The sequence below is a fragment of the Dermacentor silvarum genome, chromosome 10 (genome assembly GCF_013339745.2).
Source record: "Dermacentor silvarum isolate Dsil-2018 chromosome 10, BIME_Dsil_1.4, whole genome shotgun sequence".
NCBI classification, from domain to species: domain Eukaryota; kingdom Metazoa; phylum Arthropoda; class Arachnida; order Ixodida; family Ixodidae; genus Dermacentor; species Dermacentor silvarum.
Window position 1 is genome coordinate 76,387,797 of NC_051163.1, and position 17,261 is coordinate 76,405,057.

The following is a 17,261-nucleotide window of genomic DNA, read 5'->3' on the forward strand; positions in this document are numbered from 1 at the left end:
AAGGGAACCAGAGTGGAAACTGCTTTGAGCAAACTTACACGGAGAACTTTCTCAAGCGGGCAAAGTCCACAACAGCAAAATCATTGAAAAAATAAATTGTTGCCCTAGTGAGTTGTTGCCGATTACTCTATGACCGATTTGACTTATGGTTGCAAACATGATTAAGCTTGTCACTAAAGGCAAATCCCTCGGAACTACAAAATAAAAAAGAGCTTGAGAGATACATTCTCAAAGAAGCACCGCACCTGGAAAACTGGTGCACCAAGTGGTTCTGGTGCAAGCGATGCAAAAGAGGTCCGCTGGCCTTATTTTAAACTGTTCCTGGCCCTATTTTAAAGTGCTCCTGTTCATTTTTTTTTTGTGAATTTTTAGTCAGATTTAGTCGATGTCGGAAGGTAAGTGTAAAGTTCAGAATTTTATGATAGAAATTGGTTCCACTACTCATTTATCATTTAAATGTTGATGAGCCTCTAAGCGTCATTATGACATTAACGTTCTTGTGACATTTCCACAGGAGGCACGAGACAAGTTTGTGTACGCTCTAATATATAGGTTGCTAAGCAGCAGCATTAATTACTTTTCCAGCACAAGCAATATCCCACAAGCTAAGGCAGAGCCCGAGAGTGCAGAAGCCCTCCTGATGAACATGTGTCGCCAAGTAGAGTGTAGGACATCACATTTGTTTATCACTTCAAAAATACATCAAATTACAGTGCACATAAAAACAAACGTGCTCAGTGTTTCCATGTCGTCACGTGTCACATAGTATTGATGTACATGTTTCTACGCCTGAGCAGTTCCTGTTCCTTAGAGGAAACGAACAAGGCTTCAATTTAGCTGATATTTAATAAAATGCTTTCCTTGCAGGCACACTAGACGAATGTGGATCCCAGGCCACTGAGTCACCTGTTCCTGGGACTTCCAGCCCGACTGATGAGGAGACGCCCGCTGAAGTATGCCAAAGTGTTACACCAAAGTGAACACCAGCAGTCAGTGAAAAGTGACCCAGACTCGATGATGAAATTTCAACTGTAGATAACCTGCTTAAAAAAGATGAAGATGAGCCTGCTGTATTTGGGCAGCTTGTCGCACATAAATTGAGAAAATTCCTACGGTTGAAATGAAGTGTTCGCATCTGTCTGTTCACTGCTACCGTGTCATGTTGCACACTTTAAGGCCAATGTTTCTGGAACAGTCGGTATTTTCAGCAACAGAGCTGCCAAACGTATGGCGCAGAAGTTCTCACACGCAAAGTATGTGAGTTATGAAAATTAAAGCACAATAACACTTTCGTATTGACGCTTTTGTAGACGCTTTGTTGCGCTATTTCTAAAGCTTCCCAGTCTATGCTGTGCTTTTTCCTTATTAATATTTATTTGTCATATGCTGCATTAGCTGCTCAAAAACGCAATCCACGCTCTTACTACTTCCTCTCGTGCCCTTTCACACTGTTGAGATATCGTTGTGTCTTATTTATTTGTTAATATGACTGTGTATTTCTGCGCCTGATAATTTGTTACTCTATAATCATTTATTCCGCCGCCGGGAAATAAATGAAACCAGTGGCATAACGCATGCTTTGACAAGTAAATAAAGTATTGCGTCATGGAGTCACGTTGTTTTATGCTAATAATTGTAGTCATAAGTTGTGTACAGAAATTGTTATATATTGTGTATGTTTTATATATGTTATGTCTTATCTTTGCAACTGACCTTTAGTCAGGAAAATATTTCTTGACCGTGTCTTTGTATATTAAAACTTTCACAAATCGTTACATGGCTGTTTTCATTTATGTGTAGTTGTGCGACTTATAGGCACAAAACACACATATCTCCCTAACGTGAACAACTTAATCGGCTTTTCGCATGGCTCATCCGAGAGACGCGAGTCTCTGTGGTACGAGGGGACTCAGGTTATGAAATTGAACTATATATAGATATGGACCGCTTAAGGCAAGCGGTCGACAACTTATAATTCTATATATATATATATATATATATATATATATATATATATATATATATATATATATGACCGCTTAGGCAAGCTGGTCAAGATGTAAAACTGCACTTTTGCAAAAGTCCTCACGTATTGATGTTGTATTTCAGAGCGGTATATGATAAATAAAATTTGTCCACTTTGGATTATTATTAGGTGCAGTTTACAGAATCGCAGCCTCCTACATACACTTCTGTGCCTGTCGCATGACTGCAAACGGTTATCTATAGAAGCGCCACTTACGTAGGGTTAGAGTCAGCATATTGAGGGTTAGAGTCAGCATATTGACAACCCTCACCAGGCGCTAGGCGACCATGGTACGGCGTTGCCGCAGAGTAGAAGAAGCAGACAACTAACATTGTTTGCACTTTTCACATAAAGGTTTAGAGCGATGGTTGTGGGCAGTAGCAGATGATTTTCTTGCAAGATATAGAATGCATGCTTGCAACGTCGTTGTGAACGTTTTGCAGCTGTATCACCAAAAATACGCAGCTTAGGTTGACAAAGAGAGACTTTTATGATGGCATCGTAGAACCAAGTAAGTATTCCGACGATTGTCATTAAAGATGTAATAGCACAGGTAATATAGCTAAGAGTGTATTACAATCTCATCTGGCTGTATGTATCCTTGAAAGTTTAATTTGTGTGTCAAGTTAGTACTTCAAGCACGCAGCTTCTTCAACTTGCAGTGAAAGTTTACAAGTGCACAGTGAAATATAAGCATGAAATATGAGCAAGGATGGAGTTAACGTTTGCAAACGTCATGCTGTCCAAGAATGTGAAATCCAGTAGTACTTTAGCTGCTACTGTGATCCTATAATTTCTTTTTTTTTTGCTTGTGATGTGTGATTTTAAAGAACAGGAAAGGCAATACAGTGATGTTTATTTTACAGAACAACATAGCATATTGTTGCGTACCGAACTGCAAGTCGGACGGGAAAAAAAAGCTACCAGGGTATCTTTTCATGAGATTCCTGCTGAGTATGTTCTGCGGGAAGCATGGTTCAAGGCAATTGATTCAGATGAATGGACCCCCAAATACAGATTCCAATTATTCAAGGGTGTGCAGCAAGTATTTTAAAGGGGGGGGGGGGGGGTAGGGTAGGTAAGTATATCACTTCTGTTTAAGGGGGGACGTGGCAATTGAAGAGGTCAAATAGGTCAGAATTTTTATCATTTCTTTTTTTTCACAATCCTCGGGCCTTCATTTACCTTGTGGTGAAATATAACAAAATATGCGATAGACATCGAGAATACAGCACTTTCCTAGAGTGCAATCATAAAAAATTGCGAAAAAAAATGGAGATTGAGCTTCATTTTCTCAGCTATCATTTCTTGTACAGTTGCTTTCAGTCATCCCGGTGCCATTTCACAACGAATGATGACAACAGCATTCCGTCTTTTGCACTAAGATCTGAAACTTTGATGAGCGCAACAAAGCTGTCCATTTTTATCTGCACCTTGAAAAAGAATTCATTTTCTTTTTTTTTTCTTGCAAAGGTCATTAGTAAGACAATATGCATAGGAAAGTTCAAAAAACAATTTGGTGCTCCATTTCGGCATTTAAAAGATAATCCGCTTTATTGCACAGAATGGGCCTTTGTGAACATGTTGAGGTGAATATCTTAGCGAACTTATTTGTAATTAATTAATTTGGGGATCACCATTAGAGGCTGACAAGTGTTGCAACTCGAAGACTATAATAGATAGCACAAAACTGCACAAATTTCATCAATTTATTCAAGTAAATAAAAAAGTTTTCATTGCCACATCTCCGCTTCTTCTATCTTAAAAACTACTGAATAAAGCAAATGAAAATTTTTATGACGGAGGCGGATGCATTTTAGCTTAAGGTATGGCACCACTTTTGAAAAGCTGCTTAAAAGAAGTTTTATCTTTTGCGATTTAGGGAATCCCCAAACATTCAAAAATGTCCTGCAGAAAGAAGTATGTTCTTATTTTATTTAGTTCAAAAGTTATAGCCGACTTTGCCGAGCTGGTGAACGGTTACGAACCCAAAACTAATGTGGTGTGGTAATAGAAACTGATAACTCAGCGAAAATCAGCAGCGTAATTGAAATTTTTCTGCTACGTTTCAGTCTGATATGTGAAATTTTATTCGACAATTTGTAAGGCTTCCTTTTTTTAAACATTGCTTTAAACTTCCGTAAGGGGGATGCATGGCGCTAAAGTGTTTCTGTTGCTTACGCGCACTTTATGCTACCGGGTTCGTCATTTTTATAGGCATTATTTTTAGTAGCAACAGTAATAACATAGGCTGAATGTTTTTATAAGAAGGCATGGCCAAGTTCAGGGCAAAAAGGAGACAAACGAAAGTTTCTTGGCAATCGGCACACGGTGAATGCTCCGACCGAAGACCACGCAGACGTGAATGTAAACTGGTCTGCCCGGAATGCAAAAAGACGTCACTCATATTGGAAGAATGCTCGCAGCACAGAATATCCTTTGCACATGCTGTTTTACGTGGTGCGTGTGTATACGTACATTCATTTCAATCGTCAAAAAAGGCTGGAAGTGCTACTGAGAATAACCTGCATCTTGTCTATGCAATGCATCAGCTGGACAAGGGATATTCTGGAGCGGTAATGGTGAAAGTAATGAACATCCCACCGCTGCCTTGGCATTCTGCCTACCAAAAGATATCTGCAAAGCTCTGTAAAGTTGCAGACTGTTGCGTCTAAGTCAATGAAGAATGCCACTGCTGAAGTGCGTTGTGATGAACAAAGTACTGACTGTGGTGTGTCAGGTGATGGCACATGGCAAAGGGGTGGACATTCATTAAACGGCTGTGTGTCCTTGATATCCACTGATACTGGGAAAGTTATTGACGTAGAAGGCATGTCAAGTAAATGTAGGGCATGTCATTTGAAAAGCAAGTTGAATCCCACAAGCGTTGAATTCCTGGAATGGAAGACAAATCATACCCAGTGCCAAGCGAACTACACCAGTAGTGCAGGTGGTATGAAGGCAGTAGAGCTCTATCGATGTGGGGAGCACACTGTGGGGCCAGGCGGCCGGCAATGCGGTAATCGGTAATACCAGCGGACCCCGAGGCAACCTTCTACGACTCGTGTGGGGTGCTCGTCGTGCACCCGGCGACGCATGAGCGGTTGCTGGTACACAATGCCAAAGTGGACAATGTGGAGCAGTCGGCCCAGCAGCCTAACGCAACTCTGGCCGCGCAGCCCGCCTTCGCCCCGGAATCGCTGCACTCGGTTGCGGCAGCCCTCGTCGCTGATCCGAGCTTCACGACGGCCATTGCGGCGGCAGTTGCGGCGTCGAACCCAACCATGAAGGAGGTGAGCTCCTCAGCTGGAACACGCGGTCGACTCGGCTGTGGACGAGGAAGATATGGCTTCCGGCCCACAGACCGTGGACTTCAGCTTTCTGGACTGAGTGCAGTGAATAAAGGTGACCGTTGGTCATGCAAGTGTCGTGCTTTCTTAGGCTGGCTATGGTCTTTACTTTAGGAGGGGGGAATGTGGGGATTGAGGTGCCTTCCCACACCTCGTCCCCCAGCTTGCGTGTGGCGCTTAGCTCTATCTCCGGGAACCGCGGCCGCAACGGCAACATGGCGGACATGGCTAGTGCGCCGGACCTACTTTCCCGCGCAAGCCGTACTCCCCCCCCCCCCCCCCCCGGATTGGACTTGCCCCACAAGAACACGTCACCAGGACACGCCCAGATTGGCTTCCCAAGTGGCGGCCCCCGGGCACTCTCTCCACCCGAGCTCTCGTCCGCAGACCGCTTCCTCGCCGCGGCGCTGATGCTCACAGGCTCGCAATGAGGTGGTTACATGAGACCTTTGTTCTCGAGACTCCTCGTTCTCGTGCTTGGCGGACCACTACCCGGTTAACCCTAGCGCAGCGGGCGCGCATACTCGATCGGTCTTGCGGTGAGCCTTGGCCCGTAAGCGCCGTGACTGTCGCACTGTGCTGTATCTTGGGTGAATAAACCCAAGTTTGTTGGCGATCTGAATCCGGAGCCTTCTCTGCACCGTGTCGACGAACCCTGCCATAGCGCCTTTGTGCGTTGCAGAGTGGAGGAGCGTCATGCCCTTTCCTGACCGTCGCTCGTAGGGCAAGCCTTGTGCAAACCCATCTCCACAACAAGCACCCACCTTCTCCCGCGTACCCTCATCATAGCGTGCACATGTTGCGGACTCATCGGGAGCCGGCACACACGAGAGAGAGGCACTTTGCCGTCTCTCGGTTCTCGCTCGCGTCTTCCGATGCGCGTACCCTCGCAGGATAAGGGAAGGTATCCGATGGGCGAGGAGACCATTCTCCTAGCAAAAGGTAAAAAGGCATAAAAGAGCACCACTGGGGGAGACCGACTCTGGCGTCCCTACCTCGAACCTGCTGAAACGGATTTGCCCGCTGCAACCCGTGAGTGACCTCGCTTGCGTGACTGCCACATGCAACGAGGCAAGCCTATTTATTCCTTATTACAGAGTGGACTTCCCTCTGCAAGTGTGCCTTATTGCCCGAAAGCAATAAATGTTGAGTTGACTCGAGTGTTGCCTTATTCGCCCGAACCCTACGTAGCTGCAATTGCACACACTACGGGTTGGGGAATACGACGGAACGACTGTGTGTGGCTAAATCTGGAGCTTGCCTTCAGCCCAAGCCTCACGCAGAGCGTACCCCAACATTGTATGTTTGAGCGCACAGAAAGAAGTCCCCAGAGCGGAAAAGTACCTCAACAAACAAATCTGACATTCTATCTAGAGAACGTTTTGTTCTTGAGGAAATGGGCTTTCACCAACTCACCCTCTCGGACAAGCGGACCCCCGAGATGCTAGCACTTAACGTCATCGTAGACTCTACGTATGTTAAGCTGAGTTGCACGAATACGTACTTTTCGAAGTACGTAATAAAAAGTGTATTCAGCTACTACTGTAGCATCTTTGCCTACGCCCGTCTGCTAAGACTCGCCCAGAAAAGCGGTGGTACGCTGACTGAGGCTGAGATCGCTTTTGCAGATTTCGTCGACGGGAGTTCCTCCTGCCCGAACCACTCAGCCACATGCATGAGAGGCACTTTGCCATCCTCTCGGTTCTCGCTCACGTCTTCCGATGCGCGTACCCTCGCAGGATAAGGGAAGGTATCCTCTCCGCTTTCGGAAAGACTTCTCTTTCCAGCGGAACGAACCTGAGGCTTAGGGTGGCTGGCCGCACCTACACAAATGTGGACGGAATCCCGGGCTACTTCGGTCGCATTGGCGCGGACACCCATTTCCCATATGGGGCGTACCCGTGCCTAGCAATCTGTGCAAAGCGCATCCTTGCAGATGTCGCACATACAAACACCGATCCGGCGTTCTGGAATCTTCCAGAAGCCATAGCACCCACGCCAGTAGAAGGGGTTGACTTCGGTAACCCTAGCGAAAACATGGTTGGCTATGGGCCGGCGGTGACTCTTGGCAGAGGCCAGAAAACCTGGCTCGCAAATTGTGGAATACGTGCAGATGCGTTCCCTTCCTGCAACGCTTCCATTCCTCTAAACCCGCAACTGCTTGAAGCAGTTAGCTCATGCCTTGATGAAAGCAAGGCTTTCAAGTTCTCACCCGCAGCGAAGGGAGGGTTTGAAGGCAGTCAGGCGCAAACGACGTACATTAGAGTAAAGAAGTCGTGGTTTAAAAAATGTAGATTTCTATGGAGATGGCGACTCCAACAACCACGCGGCTATAAAGGACATATATGGCACAAGTAGTGTGTGCAAAATGGAGTGCAATGGGCACATACAGAAGCGTGTAGAATGCCACCTACAAAAGTTTAAAAACAGCTGTTCGTGGACTTGGAGGCAAAGGAAAGTTAAAAGATGTTTTAATCAACCGGCTGCAAAACTATTATGGTACTGCCATCAGAGTGAATGTGGGAGACCTGCACACAATGAAGCAAGCCAATTCAACAGATGACATGGCATGGTCTGTGCCCTCTTGGTACTGAGAGTTGGTGCAGGTTTAACCAATGGAATACACTCGGTGGTGGATGCTACAAGCACAAGGGTGGCCTTTCGAATCAGGTGCTCAACAAAGTGAGGCCAGTATATGTTGACCTTTGCACAGAGGAGCTCTTAAAGTGCCTGCACGGAAAAACCCAAAATGCTAACGAGAGTTCCGATATGATTTGGAAACAGGTTCCCAAAGACGTCCACATGAGCCTGCCGATCCTATGTTTTGGTTTATATGATGCTGTGTGCCACTTCAATGATGACGACAGAAGTACAGCAGATATTCTGAGGGAAGCAGGCATCGAACTTAGCCACCACAATCTCGTAGCATGTTGCACCAGTGACCAGTACCATGTTAAGGCCCAGTGTCAATCAACGGGTGACTGGTAAAACATCGCAACAAAAGACGGGTAGCAACAAAAGCCAAAAGAGAGCTCGTGCCAGCTAAGGAGGGCTCTAGCTATGAACCTGGTGGATTTTAACTTACTAGGGCGTGATGATCTTGTTTGTACAAGGATTGAAAAACTTGTTTTTTTTTCGGAACTTCATTTTTTTTAAACTTTCTTGTTGTGCAAACAGTTGTAACTTCAAAATGAATTAATCTTTTTCACTGAAACTTTGCACGCCGATTCCTTTATTACTAGCCTTTTTTTTGTTAATTACACATTTTTTTGTTTTCTATCGTATTTTTACTATAACTTGATTCCCAATAACTGGATGGTAAAGATCCAAGTTAGCTGCACAGTCTGGTTAGTTGGCTACCTCTGTGCCAAAAAGTTTACAATGCCTGCACTCCATTCGCTAGTTATGAATGTTCGTATAATAGCCAAGTTTGGGTTATGTTTTGTCAATAACAAATGCCATTATAATTTTTTTCACTCATTTTTGCTTTTGAATATCATAAAACGATACTTCATAAGGTCAATGTGAAACGAAATTTTAATGGCCAGAATTTTAAAAAAATTTTAATAAGGCGGTGTCCACGTTTTCTTGTGTCAAAAAATTTTGAGGAATTTTCACAAATAAATATTAAATTTTGGCTAGAGCTTTACGTTTCGATGTACCTTTTCTCAGTAATGAATTATAGGATAACTGCAAACATTGATTGTTATATTCCATATATGGCTGTCTTCAAACAGAACTGTCATTTTTAGCACACAGCACATTGAAAAAATAACAGACGGATCGTTATGTTAATAGAACGAAATTCTGATGTCACTGCGCCATGAATGTTAAAACTGCCACATGGAGAACTTCCACCTATTGTTAAAAAACCCGTGCTACGACGTACGTCATTGTTGCTTCTCTTTTTGCTGCCAGTATTTTGCTCCATGTACTAATTGCATTGAAACTTTCTCTTCCTCGTCTACTTTGCGTTACTTCTTGCCATGTTGTGGCACACACAACATACTAAAATAATCCACAAAACATGCAACACGTGGACAAAATTGTGCAAAACACCAAAGCAGCAGCAGCAATCATGCAGTACAGTATAGTAATGCCTCCTAACGGCAAAATTTGCAGTGTCAAGTGACAAACTAATGATAAATTGGCTAGTTTTCTTAACAAGAAGAATTATGCGGTAAAACGCAAAAATCCTGCAACCAAAGCAAACAACATAGCATGTAAACACGGCGCGTGCCTGCCATATTTAATTCCCGGTGGGGGGGGGGGGGGAGGGGGAGGGGGGGTGACGTTTGGCCAACACCCTCTAGAAAAATATGAAGGCCTTAGTTCTTTTCCCTTTCCACTCGCGCTACGTCAGCAGATGGGGCGGACGCATGAGGCGGCGAGCACGTTTTGCGGTTTTGCCCGTCGCCGCGACAAGACGCATCCGCGCGTCCGGATCGCGCTGGTGCGCGTTGATCGCGTGTCTCCAGAAACTCATTCCCCGGCGCGTATGTACAGTCGTACATCTCTTCGCTGTTCAGTCGGACGTGTTTTCCTCGCTGTGAAAAGAATCCCGCCGCGATGCCGTGCAAATGCTGTGTACCTCGATGCCGCGGAAACTACACGGGGGACACGAAGGTGCACGTCTTCAAGTTCCCGAGAGATCAAGCTCTAAGGGACGCTTGGATTCGCGCTGTGCCACGGGAAAACCTCACGGTCACCGAACATTCCAGGGCAAGTTTTTTTATTTAGGTGTTAGTTAATTGAAAGAATATAAACGTACATGTGTAAGTGGCTCATGAGCCGCATGTTTGTGTGACCTGTAGCCGTCGGTTTGCTGATTGGAGCGTATTTTTTTTTTCTAGGTATGTGAACTTCATTTCGTGGACGAGGACATTATTCGAGACGCGACGCATACAGATCAAGCAACTGGCCGCGTAATGACAGTGCCGCTATCTCATGTGCGCCTTCGCCCAGACGCTGTACCGTCGAAGTTCCCGAATCATTCGAGCTACTTGTCCAGAAAGACCGCGAGGAGGGAAGATCCTGACTCCAAGCGCGCGCGAATAGAGAATGCAGCCCTTCAGAAAGCCATCTCTGAATCCAACGAGGCATTTATCAGAGCACGCGAGGAGGATAAAGTCAACAGTGTGAGCGAACTTGCCAACCACTTAAGGAGCCAAGGGATGAAGTTCTGGGATGTTATCGAAAGAAATGAAAGGCTTCTTCTCATTCACATTGTCGACGATGAAGCACCGTGGTTGAAATACTCTGTTTGCGTGAAAGGAGATTTGAGCGTGACACTACACGTTATGAAAACGGCCGTAAAAAAGCTCGGTGCAAATCTCTGCGTTCCCGAAATCGCTAACAGTAAAAGGGGTATGGTGGAACTCCTGGAAGGCACCGAGAAGTGGGACTGTGACCTGATGTCCAACTCAGTCGCCGAAATTTGCGAGGCTGTTTGTTTACTGCTTGATCAGCTTTGCACGTCCCAAGCAGAAGATGACGCCAACTGTATTCAATTTCTGAAAGAGCAAGTCACCTTGCACCTATCGAAAAAACAGCGCAGGCGCTACTCTGCTGATGTCATGATGTTTTGCTGTATTGTTTTCACTATATCGCCCCATGCATACGCGTTCATACGTAGCCATGGAAGCATCACCTTGCCGCATCCTATGACGATAAGATCAGTGTGCTCGTCTTATGGTATGAGTCCTCAACAAGAGCATCAGAGTGAAACATTCCTCAGCTACATGACAACAAGAATTTCTGACCTGGAAGATGACCAGCGCTTTGTCACAGTTATGGTTGATGAAATACATATAAAACCTTACTTTGACTACAAAGGAGGCAATATTACCGGCGCTGCAATTAATAGAAATGAAGCTGCTAACTGTGCGCTCGTTTTCATGGTGCGCAGCGTGACGTGTAAATTCAAAGAAGTTGCGCACATCGTGCCGGTGCACCGAGTAGAGGCGGAGTTCCTGCAAAAGACGCTTAAAGACGTGATTTGTGGGCTGGAAAAGATTGGGTACCGGGTTATGTGCATCGTCAGCGACAACAACTCTGTGAACAGAAAAGCGATGTCACTTTTCGAATCACCTCCGTGTAACAGAATTGTGTACCAACATCCATCAGACCCTTCAAGGCCGCTGTTCTTCGTTATAGACCCAGTGCACATTCTAAAATGCATACGAAATAACTGGATCAATCAGAAGAATGACCAAATTTGTTTCTACTTCCCGGATATCCAAGGAGACGCACCAGAATCAGAGCGAATGCAAACAGCGTCATTTGCAGGACCCCTCATGTAATGTCCCTAACGGGACCCTTGAGGTATAATAAAATAAATAAAAATAAAATAAACAATCAGGGACCTTCACAGCAAAGAGTGTGACCAGCTGTTGAAATATGGCTATGGGCTGTCAAGAAAAGCCCTCTACCCTTCGAGTCTTGAAAGGCAGGACGTAAAGCTTGCTTTACAAATCTTCAATGACTATTTACCAGAGGCGTTACGTGCTCTTGGAGCAAAGCACAACCTATTCTCTTTCGAGGCCACGGCTACATTCGTCGAGATCATACTCAAGTGGTGGAAAATTGTAAACGTCAAAACTCCATGGAAGGGAGAAAGGCTTAGAGATCACTTCCAACAACCAGTGCTTTCCATTGATAACGATCCAAAAATTGACTTCTTGCACATGTTTCTGAAGTGGCTGGATGAGTGGAAGAACAAAGGTTTTGACAACGGTACTCTGACAAAGGAGACTCACGCTGCTCTCGAACACACCACCTATGCGCTTGTTGAGCTCGCTAGGTACAGCTTCGAAGAGCTTGGAATGTCATATGTCCTTTTTGGGAAGATTCAGACAGACTGCCTTGAAGATCGGTTTGGAAAGTATAGGCAGCTGGCAGGTGCGCAATATCACATCTCCATCAGGCAGATATATGAAGTCGAAAACAAGCTGCGCCTGCAGAGCACCTTGCCTACAGTTTCCCCTGACCAGCACTGGGAATGTGTCCGAAAGCAAGTCGAGGCATTGCTTCCCAGCAGCAACGTTGTTGTTACCAGCCAGGCTCTTACGAAGATGCAGGACGTCGTCCCAGTCCTCGTCTACGTTGCAGGTTATGCAGTATACGGGACCCTTAAAAAGTTGAAGTGCGAGCAATGCAGGGACTCGTTGACCGTGGACAAGAAGATCACAGTCTCTGCCACAAACGAACATTATGGTCTTGTGAAGCAGCTGGACCGAGCAGGTTTAGTTTATCCATCAATGTTTGCACTTAACGCAGTTGCTCATAGCTACGTTGTAGTAGAGCAGCTCGCTACAGAGCCAGCACTGCTTATGATGCCTGAACAACGCCAGGTGGTAACGAAAATGACGCTACAATTGCTGGCTAGTGAAGAGCAGTCCGACTTCGATACGTGTGAGAATGGCCACACAGTTGAATTAGTGCTTAAACACATCCTGCGGTGCAGCACCAACATTCTGCTAAAGAACTTTTGTAGGAAGCTGAACGACAAACTTCTCGACGCTGCCGATAAATCAAAAAAAAGGAAAGCCACAACTCTCGAGGCCAAATAACTGCATGCATTGCTTCTAATATAAAGCCAGCACGAAAAGAAACTGGGCTTCGTAAATAAATGTTTTGCTGCTACAGTTTTCTGGCGTTCTATTGTTTTTTAAATACATGCATGCTTGTTCTTGCAGAAAAAAAATGTTTCCGCGCAATGCACCTGCGAGACAACCTCTCTTGAACAGCGTTCCATATCTTTTTTTTTCAATCCGCCCCATCGTGTGACGTCACGCGAAGAGAGCTAAGGCCTTCATATTTTTCTAGAGGGTGTTGGTTTGGCGCGACGTTTAAATGGCTTGGAGCGCTCGTTCACAGCTTGTACAATTTTTTGGTGCTAGAACCTAAAAGTGCATTTATTGGTTGGTTTACCCTACCCCCCCCCCCCTTATGAAGGTTTTATGAGTGGCAAAAGGCGTTGCCTCAAGTGGGGCGTAGTGTGAATGCTCTTTCCGAACACATGCGTCGGGAAGTGCAGCGCCCATTTATGGATGTAACTGATGCCCCCACCTACGCACACTCGCTGTTCAGACAGGCAATGTACGGAAAAGCGGGGAACGTGACTGATTCAACACCTGTGCAGCAGAGGTTGAAAGAGGCTACACTGAAGAAGAACCACATGAGCAGGAATCTTCTACTGTCATGCAAGGGCAACAATGCGCACTATCAGGTACTTTTGATAAGCTTCCCAACCGTGACCGTGACGCACCTCCAGCAAAATGTAACAAGGAAAGCGAGAAGTAAAATATGTATTTACACAACAGGCCATATGGCGAAATCCACACAGGAGCAGAGGCGCGCCTTCGTCTACCTTTTGCTACGTCCTCGTGCGAGCAGTTAGATAACGGTCCCATGACAATATGGTGGCGCACCAAGAAACGCCGGCGCACGAGGGGGGGGTTCTAGTCTTTTGGCAACTGAGAGAGCAAAAATGATGAGAAAAGAATGAGAACTGAAGAAAAGAATTGACAGGCTTGAGAAAAATGTCGACAGTTACCCCCCAAAGCAGAATTAAAAACGTCAAAGAAGACTCCAACTTTGCCGATACATGTTACATACGGTAGCAAGCCAGGCAGAAAGACATTGGCTGTGTTCCTTTGGAATCAGATCACCAACTTCAGGTGTAAAAGCCCGCGTGGTCGGAAGATGTTACGCATCACGACATCATATTAAGGAACTGAAGAAAAGAATTGACAGGCTTGAGAAAAATGTCGACAGTTACCCCCCAAAGCAGAATTAAAAACGTCAAAGCAGACTCCAACTTTGCCGATACATGTTACATACGGTAGCAAGCCAGGCAGAAAGACATTGGCTGTGTTCCTTTGGGATCAGATCACCAACTTCAGGTGTAAAAGCCCGCGTGGTCGGAAGATGTTACGCATCACGACATCATATTAAGGCACCTATCCCCCCAAGGCTTACAAACAAGCCATGAAAGAAAGGCTCCTGAAGCTACCTGGAAAGACTACCCTTCAAGAATTCATTCAGTGCACGAGTGGAGAATCAGGTTTTAACCCGTACATAAAGTTACAATTAAAAGCAGAAAGCGAAAAACTGCCGTCACCTCAATCAAGGCATTGCTCCTTTATCATGGACGAAATGTGCATAAAACGAAAGCTACAATACAACAGCATGATTGTTTTGTTGGCTACGTGGCCGTAGGCAAGATGACCCAGAGAATGAGCCCTTGCTGGCAAATTCATTATGTTTTGTTACAAACCACCTGTCAACGTCGTAGAGAATCCCAGTATCCTACTTCTTAACTAAAGGTCTCACTGGCTCTCAAATGTAGCAGCTGGTGCAAGCAGTTATCAAGAATGTCGAGGAGTCAGGCTTCAAAGTAGACTCGTGGCTAACAACCATGAAGTCAATGTGAATGCCATGAATGAGTTGTGCGGCGGCTTTCTGACATACAAAACTGAGCACCTGGTTGATGCCGCAGGATTATTTTCCTGAGCTTCGACTGCTGCCATATACTAAAAAAACATTAGGTCTCAATTTTTGGACAGGGAGATTGGCATAGACCACAGATCTCCAATAGGGGCGCTGGATGGCGCTTTCACACTAGAGCCACTGGAAAAACAGAGTACCGCAAAGGTACGCGACATGCTGGCAACATTGCGTGGCGGCGGCCATATTCCTTCCAGACCGCCGACGCGCTCTAGCGGTGCCAGCGTGCATTGAGTAGTGTTGACTTAACTGACGGATTTCCCCCCTAGATTTCGAGTCCCGTTTCGCGAAACTGGATTATTTTTGTGTTTTTCTTCAAGTGGATGCCACAAGTGACATCAAGATATCGACGGAAATGAACGTACTGCGCGGTAAGCGACGGAACGTATAAAATGTGCGGAGATGGTTCCGATGCTCTGCGTGTCGCTTTTGGACTTCGTCTTGCGTCAAGTGCCATGTGCAGAGCTGCTGCAAACATACTTTTATGCGCCCAGTGAATTCGCTCGAAACGTCTTTTACATGAAAACTGGGCCTTGAGGTTGTGTTTGCGCTAAAAACGCAGCTTGACAGCCGATGGAATGTGCAGTGGGTGTTCAGGTTGCCTTCATAGTGCTCGTTCGCGTCCTTTCGAAGTAAAAAAGCAAGCAAATGTAAACAGCTTACAGCTGCGCTTGTTTATCTCTATAATCGATGTGAAGTGTAAAAGCCCGCGTGGTCGGAAGATGTTACGCATCACGACATCATATTAAGGCACCTATCCCCCCAAGGCTTACAAACAAGCCATGAAAGAAAGGCTCCTGAAGCTACCTGGAAAGACTACCCTTCAAGAATTCATTGAGTGCACGAGTGGAGAATCAGGTTTTAACCCGTACATAAAGTTACAATTAAAAGCAGAAAGCGAAAAACTGCCGTCACCTCAATCAAGGCATTGCTCCTTTATCATGGACGAAATGTGCATAAAACGAAAGCTACAATACAACAGCATGATTGTTTTGTTGGCTACGTGGCCGTAGGCAAGATGACCCAGAGAATGAGCCCTTGCTGGCAAATTCATTATGTTTTGTTACAAACCACCTGCCATGGTCGTAGAGAATCCCAGTATCCTACTTCTTAACTAAAGGTCTCACTGGCTCTCAAATGTAGCAGCTGGTGCGAGCAGTTATCAAGAATGTCGAGGAGTCAGGCTTCAAAGTAGACTCGTGGCTAACAACCATGAAGTCAATGTGAATGCCATGAATGAGTTGTGCGGCGGCTTTCTGACATACAAAACTGAGCACCTGGTTGATGCCGCAGGATTATTTTCCTGAGCTTCGACTGCTGCCATATACTAAAAAAACATTAGGTCTCAATTTTTGGACAGGGAGATTGGCATAGACCACAGATTTCCACTATCCTCCGCTGGATGGCACTTCACACTAGAGTCACTGGAAAAACAGAGTACCGCAAAGGTACGCGGCATGCTGGCAACATTGGGTGGCAGCGGCCATATTCCTTCCAGACCGCCGACGCGCTGTAGCGGTGCCAGCGTGCATTGAGTAGCGTTGACTTGACTGACGGATTTCCCCCCCCTAGATTTCGAGTCCTGTTTCGCGAAACTGGATTATTTTTTGTGTTTTTCTTCAAGTGGATGCCACAAGTGACATCAAGATATCGTCGGAAATGAACGTACTGCGCGGTAAGCGACGGAACGTATAAAATGTGCGGAGATGGTTCCGATGCTCTGCGTGTCGCTTTTGGACTTCGTCTTGCGTCAAGTGCTATGTGCAGAGCTGCTGCAAACATACTTTTATGCGCCCAGTGAATTCGCTCGAAACGTCTTTTACATGAAAACTGGGCCTTGAGGTTGTGTTTGCGCGAAAAACGCAGCTTGACAGCCGATGGAATGTGCAGTGGGTGTTCAGGTTGCCTTCATAGTGCTCGTTCGAGTCCTTTCGAAGTAAAAAAGCAAGCAAATGTAAACAGATTACTGCTGTGCTTGTTTATCTCTATAATCGGAGCGAAGTGTAAGCAGTAATTTTTATGTAGATTTATACAGTTGCCTGTCACGTATCAGTGATAAAACGCCAGCAGCCTCTGCAAGCAAACTTCGCGTCTTGCGGCTACTGGCGTGTTTGCGAATGCGCGATTGTAATGTTCTCGTCGATTTGTGAAATAAGCTCCATGAAGGTAACGTTGTAAACGACTGGTTAACAGCATTTAGTTCACGCGAAACTGAAGCAGGTATCCGCATACGGCTATAAAGAATGTGTACGAATGTTTTTTTTTTTTTGTACCTTTGATAACGTCAACCTTTCAGTGCACTTATTTCCAATCTGTTACTGTGTTCTAGAGTATTGTGTTGACATTGCCAGTACGAAACAGTGGTGCGGTTTTCC

The 17,261-nt window shown here is 45.5% G+C and overlaps 1 protein-coding gene across 1 annotated transcript; it reads left to right on the top strand.

The window, feature by feature from the left end:
• The first annotated feature begins 2,056 nt into the window (after nucleotides 1-2,056).
• Nucleotides 2,057-14,981, top strand: LOC125940672 (uncharacterized). The gene has a single exon (XM_049657100.1). It carries the CDS (start codon nucleotides 10,305-10,307, stop codon nucleotides 11,676-11,678), a length of 1,374 nt encoding a protein of 457 aa, XP_049513057.1. The 5' UTR covers nucleotides 2,057-10,304; the 3' UTR covers nucleotides 11,679-14,981.
• Nucleotides 14,982-17,261: the final 2,280 nt, after the last annotated feature.

Coding starts and splice junctions, on each gene's coding strand:
- LOC125940672 (XM_049657100.1), top strand. CDS start 10,305: ATGACAGTGCCGCTATCTCATGTGCGCCTTCGCCCAGACGCTGTACCG.